This window comes from Quercus suber, unplaced genomic scaffold, assembly GCF_002906115.3.
Source record: "Quercus suber isolate HL8 unplaced genomic scaffold, Cork oak 2.0 scaffold_476, whole genome shotgun sequence".
In the NCBI taxonomy this organism is placed as follows: Eukaryota; Viridiplantae; Streptophyta; class Magnoliopsida; order Fagales; family Fagaceae; genus Quercus; species Quercus suber.
The window spans coordinates 443,999-461,264 of NW_027069927.1; the positions used below are offsets into that span (position 1 = coordinate 443,999).

General features: G+C 30.9%; 1 protein-coding gene across 2 annotated transcripts; it reads right to left on the reverse strand.

The window, feature by feature from the left end:
* Nucleotides 1-9,005: 9,005 nt before the first annotated feature.
* On the reverse strand, nucleotides 9,006-12,179 carry LOC111991544 (probable trehalose-phosphate phosphatase J). Of its 2 annotated transcripts, XM_024023324.2 has the most exons (12): nucleotides 11,993-12,179; nucleotides 11,528-11,832; nucleotides 11,249-11,389; nucleotides 11,053-11,124; nucleotides 10,858-10,950; nucleotides 10,668-10,721; nucleotides 10,453-10,554; nucleotides 10,235-10,312; nucleotides 10,032-10,101; nucleotides 9,647-9,717; nucleotides 9,466-9,558; nucleotides 9,006-9,340 (listed from the first exon to the last, which is right to left on the reverse strand). In XM_024023324.2, exons 2-12 carry the CDS (start codon nucleotides 11,801-11,803, stop codon nucleotides 9,278-9,280), a joined length of 1,113 nt encoding a protein of 370 aa, XP_023879092.2. In that variant the 5' UTR covers nucleotides 11,804-11,832; nucleotides 11,993-12,179; the 3' UTR covers nucleotides 9,006-9,277. The 2 variants fall into 2 exon arrangements, with proteins under 2 accessions (XP_023879092.2, XP_023879093.2); XM_024023325.2 differs by lacking the exon at nucleotides 10,858-10,950.
* Nucleotides 12,180-17,266: the final 5,087 nt, after the last annotated feature.

Consider the following 17,266-nt stretch of genomic DNA (forward strand, 5'->3'; position numbering starts at 1 on the left):
ATTTAAAGAGTATTGAAGTTGTTGTTCTTATTATTATTTTTTTTTTTTGCTTCAAGCTTGAAAAGTAGATCTGACTATACTTTACAAAAATATTAGACAACTCCCCCAGTATCTCCAGCAACGTTTTTACTTTTGGGTCTGGTCTTGAAATATTCTTGTTGGCAAAATTCTGGCTTGGAGCCCAGAAAAAATTGGACCAAGCTATAATGCCCATTATGATATATATATATATATATTTTTTTAATTTTCTAATACTGGGGTGCAAATGAGTGAGAAACCCAAGTAATTCAACAGAACTCACAGTAAAGAGGGCCAGTCATGTCCTCCTAGAGTAATTTGGGCCCTAGCCATGAGGAGGATGATGGACCTATTCGTGCCCAGGCTCCAGACCCATTTAAGTTATACTTTGTCAGTTTCATGTTGAACTGAGATTGTCTTAAAACCTAAACTCGAATACAATTTCATGTGAGCCCAAGTCTTTCTTGATCGGTGTCAAAACTTCCTTATCTTTGGGCTTTACATCTTTATCTTAAATTATCCACCTTCATAGTATGTTGCAATAAAAGTGACTAGCCTATAATGGGAAATGAATTACCTTCCTCATGAAAATGTCACCGCAAGGTTGAGATAATAGTTATGACTCATCGGTTCCATTATTTACAAGTCCATATTCATCGGATAGGATACAATGATAATGCCCAAATATGGAATCTACTCTAGTCATCATCTTTTTTCTAGAAGAAAGCTGAAATTTTCATTAATGAAAATTCATACCGATTGAAAAGTCATATCGACTTGGATTACAATAGTAAAGTGTGAGGGAACATCTTTCATTTAAACCGAAAAATTTGTGACATGTTTAGTAAGATTGTGGACAATAGAATTACCTTGGCGCTTCAAAACATGTGAGAAACTATAATCACCACTTATTACCATTTTTTCTTTATCAAAAAAAGAAAAGCTAAGATCAAGTATATATACTATAGCCGTCTCAAAAAAAAAAAGTATTTATACTATAGTATCTGTCTAGATAATTTCTTCTTTAATAATTAATCTTTAAATTATCCGCTTTTCATGGTAAGGTGCATTAGAAGATGCTAGCCTACACAATATGAAAAAAAATCAAAGGAATATATCATATATTAGGCACAACTACTTTTAGCATATCTTTTATTAAGTGTACATAGACAATTTGGTTTGCAAAGTATATTAGTTTAGTTAATTTAACACGAGCCTAAATCCTACAAATTAATGAAGAACAGTTTCAAATTTTCACGTTACTACATTTCTTGGATTCCCTCCTAAATAATCTGTAAACTGTAAGGGTTTTTATTATTATTTATTTTTAATTAAGTGGACTGTAAACTGTTAGTAGCAATAAAAAGCTTTAGTTCTAGCCTATTTTATTTTTATTTATTTTTTTAAATTTGACTTCCTCTAATTTGAGCTAAAAGTTTTTATTTTGTATTGACACGTCTTCCACTTGCAAAAAATTATGAGCAATATTATTTCAGAAGCATATATCTATGAAAAGCTGATAGAGTGAAGAAGATTTTGAAACTTTGAACGCCGGGGGCTGAGAGATTTGGTAAATTGATTGTTGGAATGAAGATATCCCCGCACCCTCTTGTAGCTATGAAAAAGACTGAAAGAAAAAAATTGCTCGGAAAAATGATATTTTTTTTTTATTATAAAAGAATATGATAAGATTTGAATCTATTATCTATCATCAAATCAAAACAAATATATATTTTTTATTTTTTATTTTTTTTTATTGAAGATTCAATCCCAAATTTCTTATAAGATAAAAAGAGTTTACGAATTGAATTAATTAGATCCATTATTAAGTGTAACATATTAATTACATATATCGTTACACCAATTTAATAAAATGCTTAATTTGACTTCATTCATGATTGAGTCTTTGATGGAGTTGACTATGATATCACAAGAAGAATTGACCATGTGCACCACGAGAGACCCAGAAAGAGAATTTAAGGACCATATGCACCATGCGCAAAAGTGGATGTGGCTCGGTTCTTTACTCCATTTCTAAGTTGCTTTTTCCTCGAAAGATCTTTAGCATGATAAGAATAATAATACTAATAATTAACAATGAAAAAGAAGAAGAAGAAGAGCATGAAAAGTAGAAAAACAAGTTTATAAGACATATGATTTTATCTAAAAAGCAAGTTGCTTTAAGGGTGGAAGTACTTTAAAAGATGAAAAAAAGAAATAAAAAGAGTTGCACTAAAGGAGAGAACCTTTTATAGGATTGTTAACAATGGACACTTTAGAATAGGTCTTTTTCCTATTTTTTTCACTAGAAAAATACTTTACAACTCAGTAATTATGAAGTTTTGGAAAAAGGTCCTCCCAATCCATCCTCTTTGTGTTTTTTACATGTATTTGCACATGGTTAGCACTTAGAGTTAGCTGGGAACCATAACCCTCTTTTATGAATTTCATTGTTCATTTTGTTTGTAGTAAAATGCCTTTTTTCCTCTCTTCAAATAATGCTGTTTCTGCAAATTCCAATACTTTCTAAGTGCAAGTCTTCACACATGCACGTGCCCACAATAACCGTGATATACATTTCATAATTGGTCAACAATCCTCTTGATTATTATATTACTAGGAAGTGAGTTTGACTAATATATATGAAACTGCTCAACTGCATACTTTTTTAAAAATTATTATTCTTTGATTTATTATTGGTTTTTTTAGTTGGAATAAAGGTGAGCAAACCCGAGCTCGATGGATTAATATATGCAACTACGTATTGAATAGATGAAAGGGAAAATAAGAGAAGGATTGGCATTACTCCAACCCCGTATAGTTCCTTGGTAAACATTTTCTTATTCAACAATAATGTGACAATCATTAATATACCATTATCTTAAGCTTCTAGCAAATTTCCTTCATACATTTAGTCTGGACTTTGTACACAATAATTCTAATTACTCATAACCCACATCAGATCAGATCCTTGTGTTTAAAAAATAAAGGAGGGTATTGAGACATTACATAGAAAAAAGTTTATTACATCAAGTGTTAATACAACAAAATATGTATAGTATTAGACAAAATATCGCATCTACAAGTTAAAATTATTGTAATAATAACTTAAAATTGTTAAATTATTGCATCAATAATAATAAATTGCAATAACTATAATTTTCAGTTGCAATAGAAGGTTTAATATATTAGGAAAAATTGTTATAATAACTTAAAATGAAGAAATCATTGCAATAAATTAATACCAATTATTTTTACAATCTATTGCAATAAAATTGTTCGAATTAATAGCTTATTGCAACAAAGTTATCATTGAAAATAATTTGATACGTGTGCATTGCAATTACCTGACACGTGTGGTTTCAGGACCATTCCTGCGCTAATATGAACTCAGTCTTACTGACACGCCAATGCCTAAAGGTTCCTCTTCCATGCTGTAATAAATCTGACCAACCATATATATAGTCTGTTCTGCAACGAGAGCTAGCAAAATACTTAAACTAATACTATATAGCAGAGAGGGAGAGTACAGAAATGAATCACAGAGTTTACAATAGGAATGGCCTAGTTGTTCACATGAAAGATTTTGTATCTATATATATTTAATCTATGGTTTGGGTTGGTGGAAACAGGATGTGTTTATGTGCAGCCGTATCTTTTAATGTATCAAAACTTTCATATTATAATGGATTCAAGTCCATAAACAAGATCTTAAATGGAAGTACTTTTTAACCCAAATAGAAGATAAAGAAAAAAGCTATGTCTCTGCATCAAATAACACTTGTATTTTTTTTATAATAATAATGGGTTGGTGGGTGAGTGAGTGAGATTAAGAACTTGTATCGTTTATAGAGCATGAGTAAATAATGTTGTGGAAAAAAAGAAAAAGTATGAAAGGAAGGGTAGGATATTAGTAGTGACAGTTGGTAGCATTGGATGGAGAGGAAGTCTCTTTCTTTTCACCAATAATTGAATCTTAAAAAGACATAGTTTAATTCAGTTAAGGCGCCAATGATAGTTGAATCTAGTGGACTCCATCTTTCCACGTCCGAAAGAAACGAGGTTGTCAAAGCTTGGAACCATGTTAGTGTCTCCATTCCAAAATCCATGTGTGTTCCTCACATCAAATACCCCCTTTTAAGTGGATTCCAACTCCTCATTCAACCATAGATTCCCTAACCTAGCTAGTGGTGGGTTTCCCTTTCATGACAAACCTAACCAGGAAAAAAAAAGTGTTTTTCCTTCCCCACCCTTTTTACAAAGTGAAAAATAATGCCTTAGAAAATGAAGTAGATCCAATTCATCTCTGAGGTGGGGTTTCTTCAAATCTAAGTACCCAATGGGGTAGGGTTGTTTCTTTGGTTGTGTGCAATACTTATGATTGTACCCCTGCAGCAAAGATCCAATGTCCCATAATTAAACCAATTGTTTGTGTCTTGCTTGTGGAGTAGAGGATCATTTATTGTATCCTCCTCCAATTAATTTACTTCTTTACAAGTTTCTTGTTTCAACAACATCCATGCGCAGCTTCTTGGATGTGTATAATACCTAGTCAATTCACATAAGTTGTGTCTCTTAAGTATTTTATATTAGTGTCACTTATGTCCTATTATGGTGCCAACTCATTTTTCTTCTTAACAAAAGGTTTAAAAAAAAGGAGAAAAGAGTATCTCTAAAGCATATTAGAATTATCCTAACTCTTTTTCTACTGCCTTGTCTGAAAAAAGGGTGTATGTACATCTATGGTATGTGGAAAAGGAAGCAGCTTCAACATGAGACAAGCAAATATATTAATGTAAGCATAGTACCTAACAATAATTCAGCCCAATTTTTTCTTACTTTATTGCTAAACTGCATTGATGAAAACAGTATGATTAACAGAACTGAAAGTCACTCTGAGTTGTCAAGGATGGCAAACAATAAATAATTGTGCTTTTGATAATAGAACTATAAAGGACAACAGAAAATACCATATCATTGCTCGTATCATTTGCCAGATCTAACACTAAAAATGCAGCATTAGTATAGTTTAAGACAGTTTTAAGAGAAATCTTATCTGCTATAATTTATAATGCTTTTTAGTGCACCAATTATTGATATATATATATATATATAAACAGTAAACACATTGGGAGTTCAGATATTACCATGGTGTAATAGTATCAACTGGTGCATCTACTTCATTAATTGTTCATGAATCCATAATGCAAGAATTGAAAATTGTGTCCAACAGATGCGGCCAATTGTTTTCTAAAAAAAGGAGAGCAGATTGGTGAAGTTGAATATCAAGTTGCAAAATGTGTTGGCCGTCTAGCAGACCATGCATGCATCTTTCTGAACAACAAATGATCTAGTGCAAAACTTATCTGTTTGACTCAGCATATGATACAATCGAAAGCAAAAATATGATATCTAATTGTTGATAAGGGGTCCTCACGTTTCTTGAATATGCAATTATCCAATCAAAAATTGTTTTCATAATCTTATCTCTACCAAAAAGATGGATTCCCATGAGCTATGATGAAGCCTAAAAAATCTACTCTCATATTGTTGATGGTTAATGCATGCATAATGAGTGATTGAGCTGTACTTTTCACCTAAATAAAATCGTTTCGATTGTCTTATCTTTAATGTTTGATGGTGAATTGATCCAGAATAAGAAGGTCATTTGAGTCCATTGATGATGGTGTTAATTAGTACTAATGCTATTAAAGTTGGGGATAATACAAAATCAATATTGCTTGAATAGCCGCCCCCAAATTCTAGCAAAGGTCAATGTTCTTCCCAAGAGCCAAGAACGAATTGAATTTTGATTCCCTAAAATGGGAGAATATGTTATACAAGGCATTATTTCTTTATAATTTAGAGCCTAGCCTTCTGATCCAAACAGTACACACTAAACAAACCTCTTTTCCATTCCCAACAAAAAATTACGGTTCTGGCTATTTCTTTCTACGTCTTTCCAAAAATTTCTCTTTCTTTTCTCCTCTCTCCCCAACCACCAAGATTCCTCAGAGTTGTATCAAGAAGGTGGCAACCTAAAGGTCAAAGAATCAATCTTATCGCCATTAAAGATCTTTGAGTACAAAAAATATAACTATTAAACTCTTAAAGTTTACACAATTGGTTGAGGATACCACGGATCTGAAATGGAGATCACATTCAAACCTCCCTTTGTCAAAAACTTAAATATAAGAAGAACAAAGGGAAAGAAAAGCACACAAAACTCACCTATTGTTTCTTCATAAAACATGGAGCTCCCCTAAAATTTTGAGTATAATACTTAACTTTATTTGATATTGTTTTATGTGTAAACTATTTTCATATTTAGAACTGTAATAAGGGTACTATAGGAGTTTAAACTTTACATAATTAATAATTTACACATAAAATAAGGGAACTTTTTCTTCTTCTTTTTTGTTGTTGTTAAATTGCGTAAAACAAGAGTATTATTAGGTACTTTCCTATAAAATAACACCACAGGAGGTTGAGTGTTATAGTAAAATTCTTTAAAGATTCCATATATTATAGGAAAACAATATGGAAGTGTTGTGTGCATATTTTTCAAATGAGTCAATTTCTGGGGTGTTTTAATTTGGCCAAAGAAACAAATATTTCAGTATTGGTTATACAATATACCATTTTAGGATTACCGTTATTATATATTTTTATACATAAATATATAAATATATATATATATATTATGTATCATTTATGTAAGTATGAATTTATTAATTTTTATGTTTATCAACATAAAATTTAAAATTCACATATTTTATAAGCCTACATATTAGCTTAAGTGCATTAACTAATATACTAGATTAAATAAAAAAAATTTAATAATTTTTTTCAATTTTTTATTTTTTTATTGTATCAGCCGAAACACCAATATTGGCCTATACGTTTTGGAGAAATACCAATACCGGTTTAAAGGCTGGTACTGTATATTTTCCAGTATGGTTGATACTAGGATGGTATTGACCTTTTTGGTATTTTACAAAAAAAGATATAAATTATAATAACCATAAATGTATGAAGGCAGAATAATTATGATAGAGAGTTAATGTAAATAGTAGATACCATGCCACATTGAGATTTTGCCTAATATCTTTTTACTTTGAAATATTCCTAGGTGGCTTTCTCTATAGCCGTCTTAATCTAGGCACATTACTATCTCAAGAGCAGTTGGATACATTTACAATGCAACTACACTTTCTTTGGTCCTCGCATATTTCTAGTATACTTTAGCTTTGAAATTACAATTTATGGTACTTTTATTGATATAATTCGGTTAACGGGTGTCCTTAGGACATTTGTTAATGAACTATTTTTAAAAATTTTAATACAATTTTTATGAGAAATATTAAAAAAATAATTGTAAAAAAAAATAAAGTCAGTTATTTTTTCCTTTTCCATAAAAAGTTTCTAGAAGTATTTTCTAAACAAATGCTTTTATTATTTTTTGCAATCTATCAATGAAAATTGCTCAATAAAAACATCACGAAAATTATAACTTAAATTAAAGAAGTCGTTGTAATAACTTGATACCAATTATTTTTGCAATCTATTACAATGAAAATTTCAAAGTGATAGCTTACTGCAATGAAGATATCTTTGCAATAGCTAATGGTCTGTTTGGATACCGCTTATTGCTAAAAATTGAGAACTGAAAACTAAAAAAACTGTAGCAAAATAATTTTTAAATATGTGAATAGTGCCGTGGGACCCAGTTTTAAATTTAGATTTGCATTTTTTCGTACTTGCGAATCCCGTGAACAGTGCACATGACCCAGCCAAAAAACGCAGACGCGTGGTCTGCCGCTATCCAAACCCTGCCTAAATATTAATTATTTTTCAATCTATTGCAATGACAAACATGAAACTGTAAATAATCTATAGTAATAACAAATATGAAACAATTATCTATTATAACAAAGATATTGTTGCAATAATTTGACCAAAATTATTTTCGTTAATTATTTGCAATCTATTATAATAAAATTTGTGAAGTAATAGTCTATTGCTACAAGATTTCGAAGCAGTCAATTGTTTATTGCAACAACAAATATTCATTGCATCAAAGTTATCATTAAAACATCTAAAGTTTATCGCAATGAAATTTTTTGTTTCACAAACTTAATACCTTAAATTTTTTTTTTTTTTTTTTTGCAGCATCTTGTAACAACTATTGCAATAACTCTGATGTTATGATTTTTTTTTTTTTTTTTTTTGTAATAAACTTTTTTTTTTATTGTAGTGGCTCTTGACTAGTTTAACAATTAAATTATAAAGATAATGTACTATGTTATGGTTATATCATATGATTGAATATAAGTATCATGGTAAAGTATTTTAGAACAAACACTTTGAATTCATATCCTACAACTTTGAATTCATATCCTACAATTTTATGAGAATTGGTAAAAAAAAGAAAAAAAAAAAAGCTACAAAATTGGTTGTAACTTAAAACTACAACCTTACTCAATAAAATAAACATTACTATATATTCTGAAAATTTAACTGTTGAATTGCATTTTCTTTTACACTCTTAATACACATGTCAAATTTTGTGTCAATCGGATATTATTTATTATATGATCTATAATTTTATATGTTATTTATAATTTTAAACTATAAAAACTTGCAATTTAAATAATTTATTGATGACATAACTATTGATCTTTAATTTTTTAGAAATTTTGCAAGGATGGAAAATATAAGAAGGAGATGTAATTCGAAGGTGGATTTGTCAAAATTCATTTTCAATAAATTTTGTAGTTAAATTTTATTCATAAAATAAAGATTAAGCATTCCATTATTGTGTTGTTTCATATTAGGTGTACATTTAGATTATTTTTACTTTGATTTGTTAAAATTGGGAATTAAATTTGTACCTATAAAATATGTGGCTTTAAAATATTGTTGATAAGTTAATAAGCTTAATAAGCATTTTTATTTTTATTTTTTAAAAAGGCACACCAAGAACATTCAAGAAAGAGATAAGAGTAAAATGCATTTAGATAACTTTCTCACTACAATTTCTTCCCTTATACAAAAGTAGTTTTTTCACTTTTTTTCTTGTACAAAGGTAGTTAGAAGATACACAAGGCCTTCAAGACAAGAACAGGTTACAACTATGTTCTGTTTCCTTGTCATTTTTTTTTTATCCTTCTTTACCTCTTCTATACTAAATATAAATACATGTTATTTTTCCACCCATATACATTTCTTGAAAAAAGTTGCGGGGGTACATATCACTTTACACCCCGGATTGCCTATGTAGTCGTTTCCATTGGACCAAGCGTTGCAAAAAGTCCATAACCTATTAAAACATTAAAGAATGAACAGTTAGTCAGATACCATAGGAGGCATGCAAATTTCTATGGGAATTTTTTTTTTTTTAAAACTACCAAAAGTTACATTAAAGTGCATGTATTTTGTACTTGCCTCGTTTGGTTCTTGTAAAGAATAAGATGCACTAGTTTCTTTTGGAAACTTGGAGACAAGAATGCCAAAACCTTGTCCTCTGTCTCTTAATACCTGATAGACAATAAATTTAATGTTAGTCTATCAATAAACTACAATTTTTACTATGAAGATGATTAAATTTGATTCAAACATAGGATACCTTGAATGCATCTTCATCAGTGCGATCATCTCCAATGTAAACAGGAAAAACATCGGTAGAATTGGCAAATCCTATCAAAAGAGGATATTACAGTGGTCAGAGAATTTAATTGTTATTATATCTATAATATTGTCTAATATATGATCTATCATCAATAATTTAAGTGAGTAAAATAATTGAAGTGGTATCGACCATCCTTTTAGGCAGTTTTATGCTTTAAAATTAGTGTTAGAATCACTTTTTAAGAGAAAAAAGTACCCAAAAAGAAAAAGAAAAAAGAAAATGGATATTTAGTTATGATTAAAGTATGTTTGGTACTATTATTACCTAAAAAAAAAAAAAAAAAAACAACAACTAGTGGTTATTGATTAAAGATAAAACTCACCAAGTGACTCCAACAAAAATTCAAGAGCCTTCCCCTTGTCCCATTTGATTGTAGGACGAATTTCTAGCACCTGAACCAAACAAAACCATGTTGAAAGTCAGACACCATTTAATTATGCAATACAAACTAAAATTAACTTTGAAAAAAATTATAAAAAAAATACACAAGATCAACTGGACTAATAGTTTGATGCCATGTCATACCTTTCGTCCTTGGGTAAGTCGAAGCTTTGGGTACTCTTTCAGTACTGATTTAACTTGTTCAGCTAGTTCACACCATTTCTGTATGTTCAAGCACTAAAGTCAGACTTCCTTTTACGTACATACATAGAAATATAAAATATACTTTTAAAATATACGTGGACCAAGGAAAAAAATAAAAATATAAACCATGGTAATAGTAATCATGATTATTGTTATACCTTTTCATCAACACGTCGGAAATGAACAGAGACACAAAATTTGTTATTCTCTACTTGAGCCCCAGAAGTTGATTTGGTTTTCTCTACCAATAGTTTGAAAATCTGAAATTGAAATTTCTTCATGTTAACTTCAAAATTCAAGCAACAGCTTCTAAATAATCTAGATGTATTTATCCAATGAATAAAATCATATGAAAATTGCCAAGGACACAAACCTCATCTATCATAGGAAGATATTCACTGGCGGGTTGGAACAGAACACTACTACCCTGAAGAATATAAAAAAATGGAAACAAAGAAATTAATTTAGAAATCAATAACAAGACAAAATTTTTTGTTTAAAAATATATGTGAAACTGTGAAAGTACATAAACAGTTTTAGGCTTTAGCTCTGAGCTCACTCACTTTCTTGTGTTTGGAGCCTTTTGCTGGCCCTTTAATGTCCATGCCATGACTTCCGGCATAGTACAACTCAGCTAAGCGTACGAAATCATACACCTATAGAGTATTGAACAATACTCATTTTAGCTCAAAAGAGAGAGAAAAGCTAATAATCCAACAGTAAGAAAAGGACAAAGAATCAAACAACATGAAATGTACCTTGTCTCTGCACCTCCCAGTCACTATAGCGGTGGGAAAGCACTTTGCTAAATTTTTCACAGTTTTTCTCATCTGAGTTACATAGAAACGAGACACAAGTTTAGCAATAGTTAAAATCAAAAAGTGGTAAACAAAGGAAAAAAAAAAATATGATGTATAAAGGCAAAGCTAGACAAAGGAAAAAACAAGTACTTACATCTTCAGACATGAAAGCTCGGTCAGGGTCATCCACTATTGGAGAAAGTGTACCATCATAGTCCAAAAACATGACTATTTTCTTTCCCATTGAAGCTTCAACAATTTGCTCAAACTTATCCAAGGCTGAAGGATGACGAACCTGTTTTTGTCCAATATTAAAACAACAAAACAAAATTCAGATTCATGCATCCTTGTAAATTTGTGAAGCCCCCAACACCCAAAAAAACCAAAAACCAAAAAAATTCCTTCTTGAACAAAGTGAGAGTCTAATACTCACAATAAAAGAGCTGGGGTCACGATCAGCTAAAGGTGTGGCTTTGATATGTGTAGGTGAAGAAGCTTTCATTGAGTCAAGCCAAGAGTTAATTCTTGCTTCACCATTGATTTCAATGTTACTGACACGCTTTTTCCTTGAAATGGTAATGCACCCACTAGGTGCTGCTGGTGGCTTCTGCGCCGCCATCGTTAAAATTGAAGAAGATTTCGACATGGCCATCGCAATCGTCACGTTGATACCAGATTTTGGGTCAAGTACCACATTCTGCTTTGTCATTTTTGTACTTCTTTTTAACAATAAACTCACTGCAAAAGCCAAAAAAAAAAAAAAAACACAACCCCAACTTAAAGTTTTAGTACAGAGTTTGTATTCTCTAAATCCAAGATGACCAAAATTCCTATTAAACTAAACCAAACAAAAAAACAAACACCCATTTGATGAAAAGTTCAGATTTTGAAGCAATACCTTAAAAAAGTATGAGTTAAAGGGGAGAATCTTAAAGATTGTACGTGTAGGAAGATGAAGAAGAAACCGAAACAGAGTACTCTGTTTATGAAGAAGAACTCTCCAATAAGTGAGTTAATGTTTGGTAGCTAAAGCTGAAAGAGAGACAGAAGAGAGGGTATGGGTTGCAGTGTGTGAGAAAACATAAGAGTGAATGGTCCCAATTTATAAGTGGCATCGAGCAGAAACGGACGAGATTTAATGCCCGTCAAAAAGAAAAACTCACCTCGATTATGGGTCCCACCCAACTCTTTCTCACAGCCCCCGAAATCAGTATGGTCCCACCACTACTTGGTTGTATATTGCACAAATTGTTGAAAAATAATAATAATAATAATTCGCCCACGCTTTTTACGCACAAAATTAGCCGTGTCACCGTTACAGTCACAAAAAAACTCACCTCGTCGGCCAGTTAATACAAAAATTCCATAATTACAAAAAAAAAATTATATAATAAGTTCAACAATTTTTGTCATAACTTTTCACTTCGCCGACAATAATCGGTGAAAAAATAAACTTCAAAAATTTATGTAAAAGTAACAAACAATTCATAACAGCAGTTTTATACGTTACTAAAATTAATCCGTTAAGACAGTTTTGACCACGTGGAGGGCACTCCTTAATTAGGTGAGTCACCAAAACGTGGGCTTCTGCCACGTGACATTTCAAACTCACTACTGTTCAGATTCAGGGGGCTGAGACTGCGCTGGATTTCCTTTATGGATTGATTCTTTATTATTTAATCCTCAGTCTTTATTAGTATATATTTCGTTTGGGGTTATTGATTGGATTCGATGGCCCTCTAAAATTTCAAAACCAGTTTAAAGTTTAAACTTATATAGAGGTATTGTAGGTTACCAAATTGAGTAACTCACTGTCTCATTGGACCCAGAAATAAAGGTTGTAGTAGAAGAGTAACACTAGCCCCTTGTTATGTGACAAAACAAGCAGCTCTGAAACCTAACCTGTTTATGCAATACAATTATTGCTGAGTGCAAACATTATTGGGGAAGTCCCAGCTACAATAACGACATAAGTATTACAACAAAATGTGGGGCAGTACCAACTCAAACTCCCCAACTCCAATAGGCTCTGCATCAACTAAAGCATTGACTTTTGAGTTTTGACCATATGGTTTTCTTGTTATTCTTCTCAATCGTGTTGTACACTTAACATGAACAGTGTCATTATCGAGTTTTACTACACAGATGGTGTAACATCTATATCATATTATTTTTTTTTTTAAAAATTGAAAATGTACATAATTTTCTCACAATAATTTGACTAATTTTTCCTTCAACTTTGTATTTTTTTTTTTTAACTATAGATATATGTGTGTGCGCGCGTGCGCGGGGGCAAAATTTTCTTAACTTTCTATTTAAGTAATATAACCCAAAATTTGTTACACAATGAACCTATGTGCTGTTCTATTGTTGTCAAGAAAGCTAGAGTTGAATGCTAAAGTTTCAAATCCTTTTACCTCCCAAATCAATCTCTCAGAGTCACTCCTCTCTGGTCAATTTTTTTATTTTTTTATTATAATTAAGGTTTTTAGGTGTTTTACACTATTGAAAGTATCACGCTTCTTCCAAAGCGAGTGGATAATGTTATTATTTACATGGAAGTGCCTTCTAACACTGATATTATTGTTTCTTTTTTCATTTTTCATTTTTTTTTTTTTTTTGAGAGAGAAAGGTAAGTACACTGCAATTATCTTATTATATAGGATTCTAGCATTGCTAATTAAAAACCTATTATAAATATATTAAGTGTTTGTACAAGTAGGAACTTCATATGTTAGGAATTAATAATACTAGAATGTTCCTACAAATCGATTGGATGATAAAATTATAGTTAGTATTGGCATAACATTTGGAAATAAATTTGTTACACCACAACAACAACAACAAACAACAACAAAATTTTACTCTTAAAATTTGGGGTCTCTATCTATATGTTCTTTTTTGTTATTCAATAACTTCTAATTTCTATCACCTCTTTAACTAACCTATCATTTATAACAACTTCTATCAATATTATTTTAAGTATTCATCTAAGTTTTTTGGCTCCATCCATTTGAATCAAATGGCTCATTCTCACTAGCGAAGTAATAACTCTCTTTTTACACATGTTGGGACAAATTTAGACCCTGGTTGCTTCCGAAATTCAATTTTAAAGTTGAGCTGAGTTAATTAACCAATTGTGCTTAATTATTGAGTTTCAGCCAATCATTTACACACCATATCGCTAAATATAAACAACATAAATTAAATATCATTGGGATATGGTGACAGTGAGAAAATCAAACCTGGAAAAACTCTTCGATTGCTTAACCACCAACCCCAAATCTATTACTACCTTATGTAGACTTACTGATGAGACCTCGCGTAGCTCTAAATTCTTGAACTCTTTTATCCATGGACTTAGTTCAAATGTGAACACTTGCTCATGACTTCAAGAACCCTCTTAAAGATTTTTCAAAGCAACTAGTCTATGTGTTGATTACAACAACTTCAATGGATCATTGAAATCTTGAAACATAAATTACTAGTTGACAATTTTAGAGAACTCGGTTAACCCAAACCCTAGGTGGTCAAATTACAGCTCCCAAAAAGTTATTGTTGACATCCTCTAGGTTTTCTTTTATATAACCCTAGAAGCTAAGAGGGCTAATTGGGTTGGATTTGGATTCTGTGAGTACAATTTTCGATCTATTGAATTAAGCGGCATGCATCAAGGTTCTCAATCTATTGAGAATGTATCAAGAATACTGAATGTGCAATTTTTCTTGAGTTGCCTTGGGCACTTGTTTGGACTTTAAATGCATATGAAAAATACTTACAAGGCACTACGTTAGTTCACAATTTGCCAACCTAACACTATTAACTCAACAACACATATCATCAAATGATCATCTAAACTAACTTCAACAATAAGAGTCACTCTATCAAATTCAATGTAAATGTTTTATAAAATGTATGACATTTGTAGTATAATACCTTTAATCAAAATTAACACCTTCCCATCACATAAATTCATTTGAATGATGTCAACTATAAAATTATTGTTAGTACTTGTGTTACAACTTGAGGTAAAGTTTTTTTTTTTTTTTAATTATCAAAGAATAAAAGACAATAACTTAAAGTATGATATTGGGACTCTAACACAGCTAATCATGGATTCTAACTCTATCCATTGCATAAGAACCTAGTCACTTTGTTCTGATTAAGGAATTCAAATGTTATTAACCAATAAAAGTAGCATATGCTTAGCATGCTTCTTTAGATTAATTGGATGACATTGTTGTTAAAATTATATTTGTTAACTTTAATAATAGCTATGGGAGTATGAGCTGTAATTTTTTTCAGAGAAGAACTTAAAGCATGTCCTTGATATTCACATACTTATTAACCAATTCACAAAAATTTCCTACATATCATCTTCCTATCTTGCATCTGCATCAATTATGATATAGGATTTCAACGTGGTCTCATATATATTTTCTTGAACGGAGAGACATAATTTAACAATAACACATGTCAAATTCCCACAAATGTGCTTTACTATCCCTAAATTTGCAGCACCTACGTAGCTTTGTACTTACTGTGGGCTGTTGTTTTATAATGTGCTTGAAAAAATTTACTCGAAAAAATTCTTATATGGAGAAAAAGTCCAATAATAAAAGTAAAGTTTCGTTTTTCTAGTGTGTTGGAGTGAGGGGAGGTAAGGTGAAGTTCTTTAGAAATGAACTTCATATATATATATATATATATAACACACACTTAAACCAGGCTAGAGGATAATTCTTATATTGCAAAAAAAAAAAAAAAAAAGTGAATAAACACCACACAAAGAGAGAGAACCCATTGGTTCACTTCTATGCATCTAGCCTCTAAAATAGACATGGAAATGAATGCTTTTAGTTTTATTTGTGATGATAAATTATTGATTGTTCTAAAAGTTGAAGTGAATTGAACCTAACCTATCTTTATCAAGGGGGACCAAATACACATGGGATATATATTTTCTCAATGAGAGGTAAGGTAGGCACATGATTTGAACTTAGAACATTTTGCTATGATATCATAAAAAATTATCGATTGTTCCAATGTCCCAAAAATTTAAACGATTAAAAAAATGCCAACTTTAAATTTTAATCTTACACATCATGTTCTCTTTGTTTTTTTGGTAAATTAACGCATCATATTCTCACCTTCTAGATCCGTGTCATTTCTTTTTTCTTTTTCTTTTCTTGTTTGGTTTGTGTATGAGAGTAAGCATAATACTTGGTCTAAGAAGAAATGCACAAGAAGACTTGCATACCAAGAATGTGAATCAGAAATATTATTAAAGAAAGAGAGCAACCATCTGTTAATCCAAATCAAAGGAATCATTCCAAGATTTGAATCTTATATGTTATTACATATTAGGAAAATTATTCGTTTCGACCAAGAAAAGAAGAGATTCCCATATTATAATATGGTTGTCCCGTTCAGAATTTTTTCACATGCGTGGCCATTTGATTTTGTTATGTGAACTCGCATATTTAGTGGGCATCTATGCAATTTTCAATTTATTACTAACAGTAACATTTGAATGAATTTAGAGATCTTTCGTCTAGTATTTTACTAGTCAAAAACAGTAGGCATTGAATATAGAGATGCTCTAAAGCTATTACTTTCTTCTTCTTCTTTCTCCTTTTTTTCATAGCTTTAAAGATATTATTTGTTTTTGAGGAATATTAAAACTACAACTTTACCGTAATTTATTTGCATAGCTAACTGTGAAAGGTGAAGTTGTGGATCCATATAAACTCACAATTTTTACTTCACTATTTAGGTTGTGTTTGGTTTATGTAAAATATTTTTCAGAAAATAAATATTTTCCAGAAATGCATTTTTGGAAAATATTTTCAAGTGTTTGGTTGCATTTCAAAAAATGTTTTGAAAAATATTTTCTGGTGTTTGGTTGTATTCTTGAAAATACTAAAGAAAACACATTTTCTACTTGTTGCTCACATTTTCTCAGCTTCCAAACAAATATATAATATCATTTCTCAATCCATATCACAAAAGAAACAAAACCAAAGAAAAAAATCATCAAATTTGGTCAAATTGAGGTACGATCAGCACAGTGCGACTCGCCAGTGTGATCGGCGTGGTGCGACTCGCGGTTTGTGGGTTCGTGGTGTGACTCGCGGTGCGGTGCGACGATCTCGGGTTTGACGATCTTGGG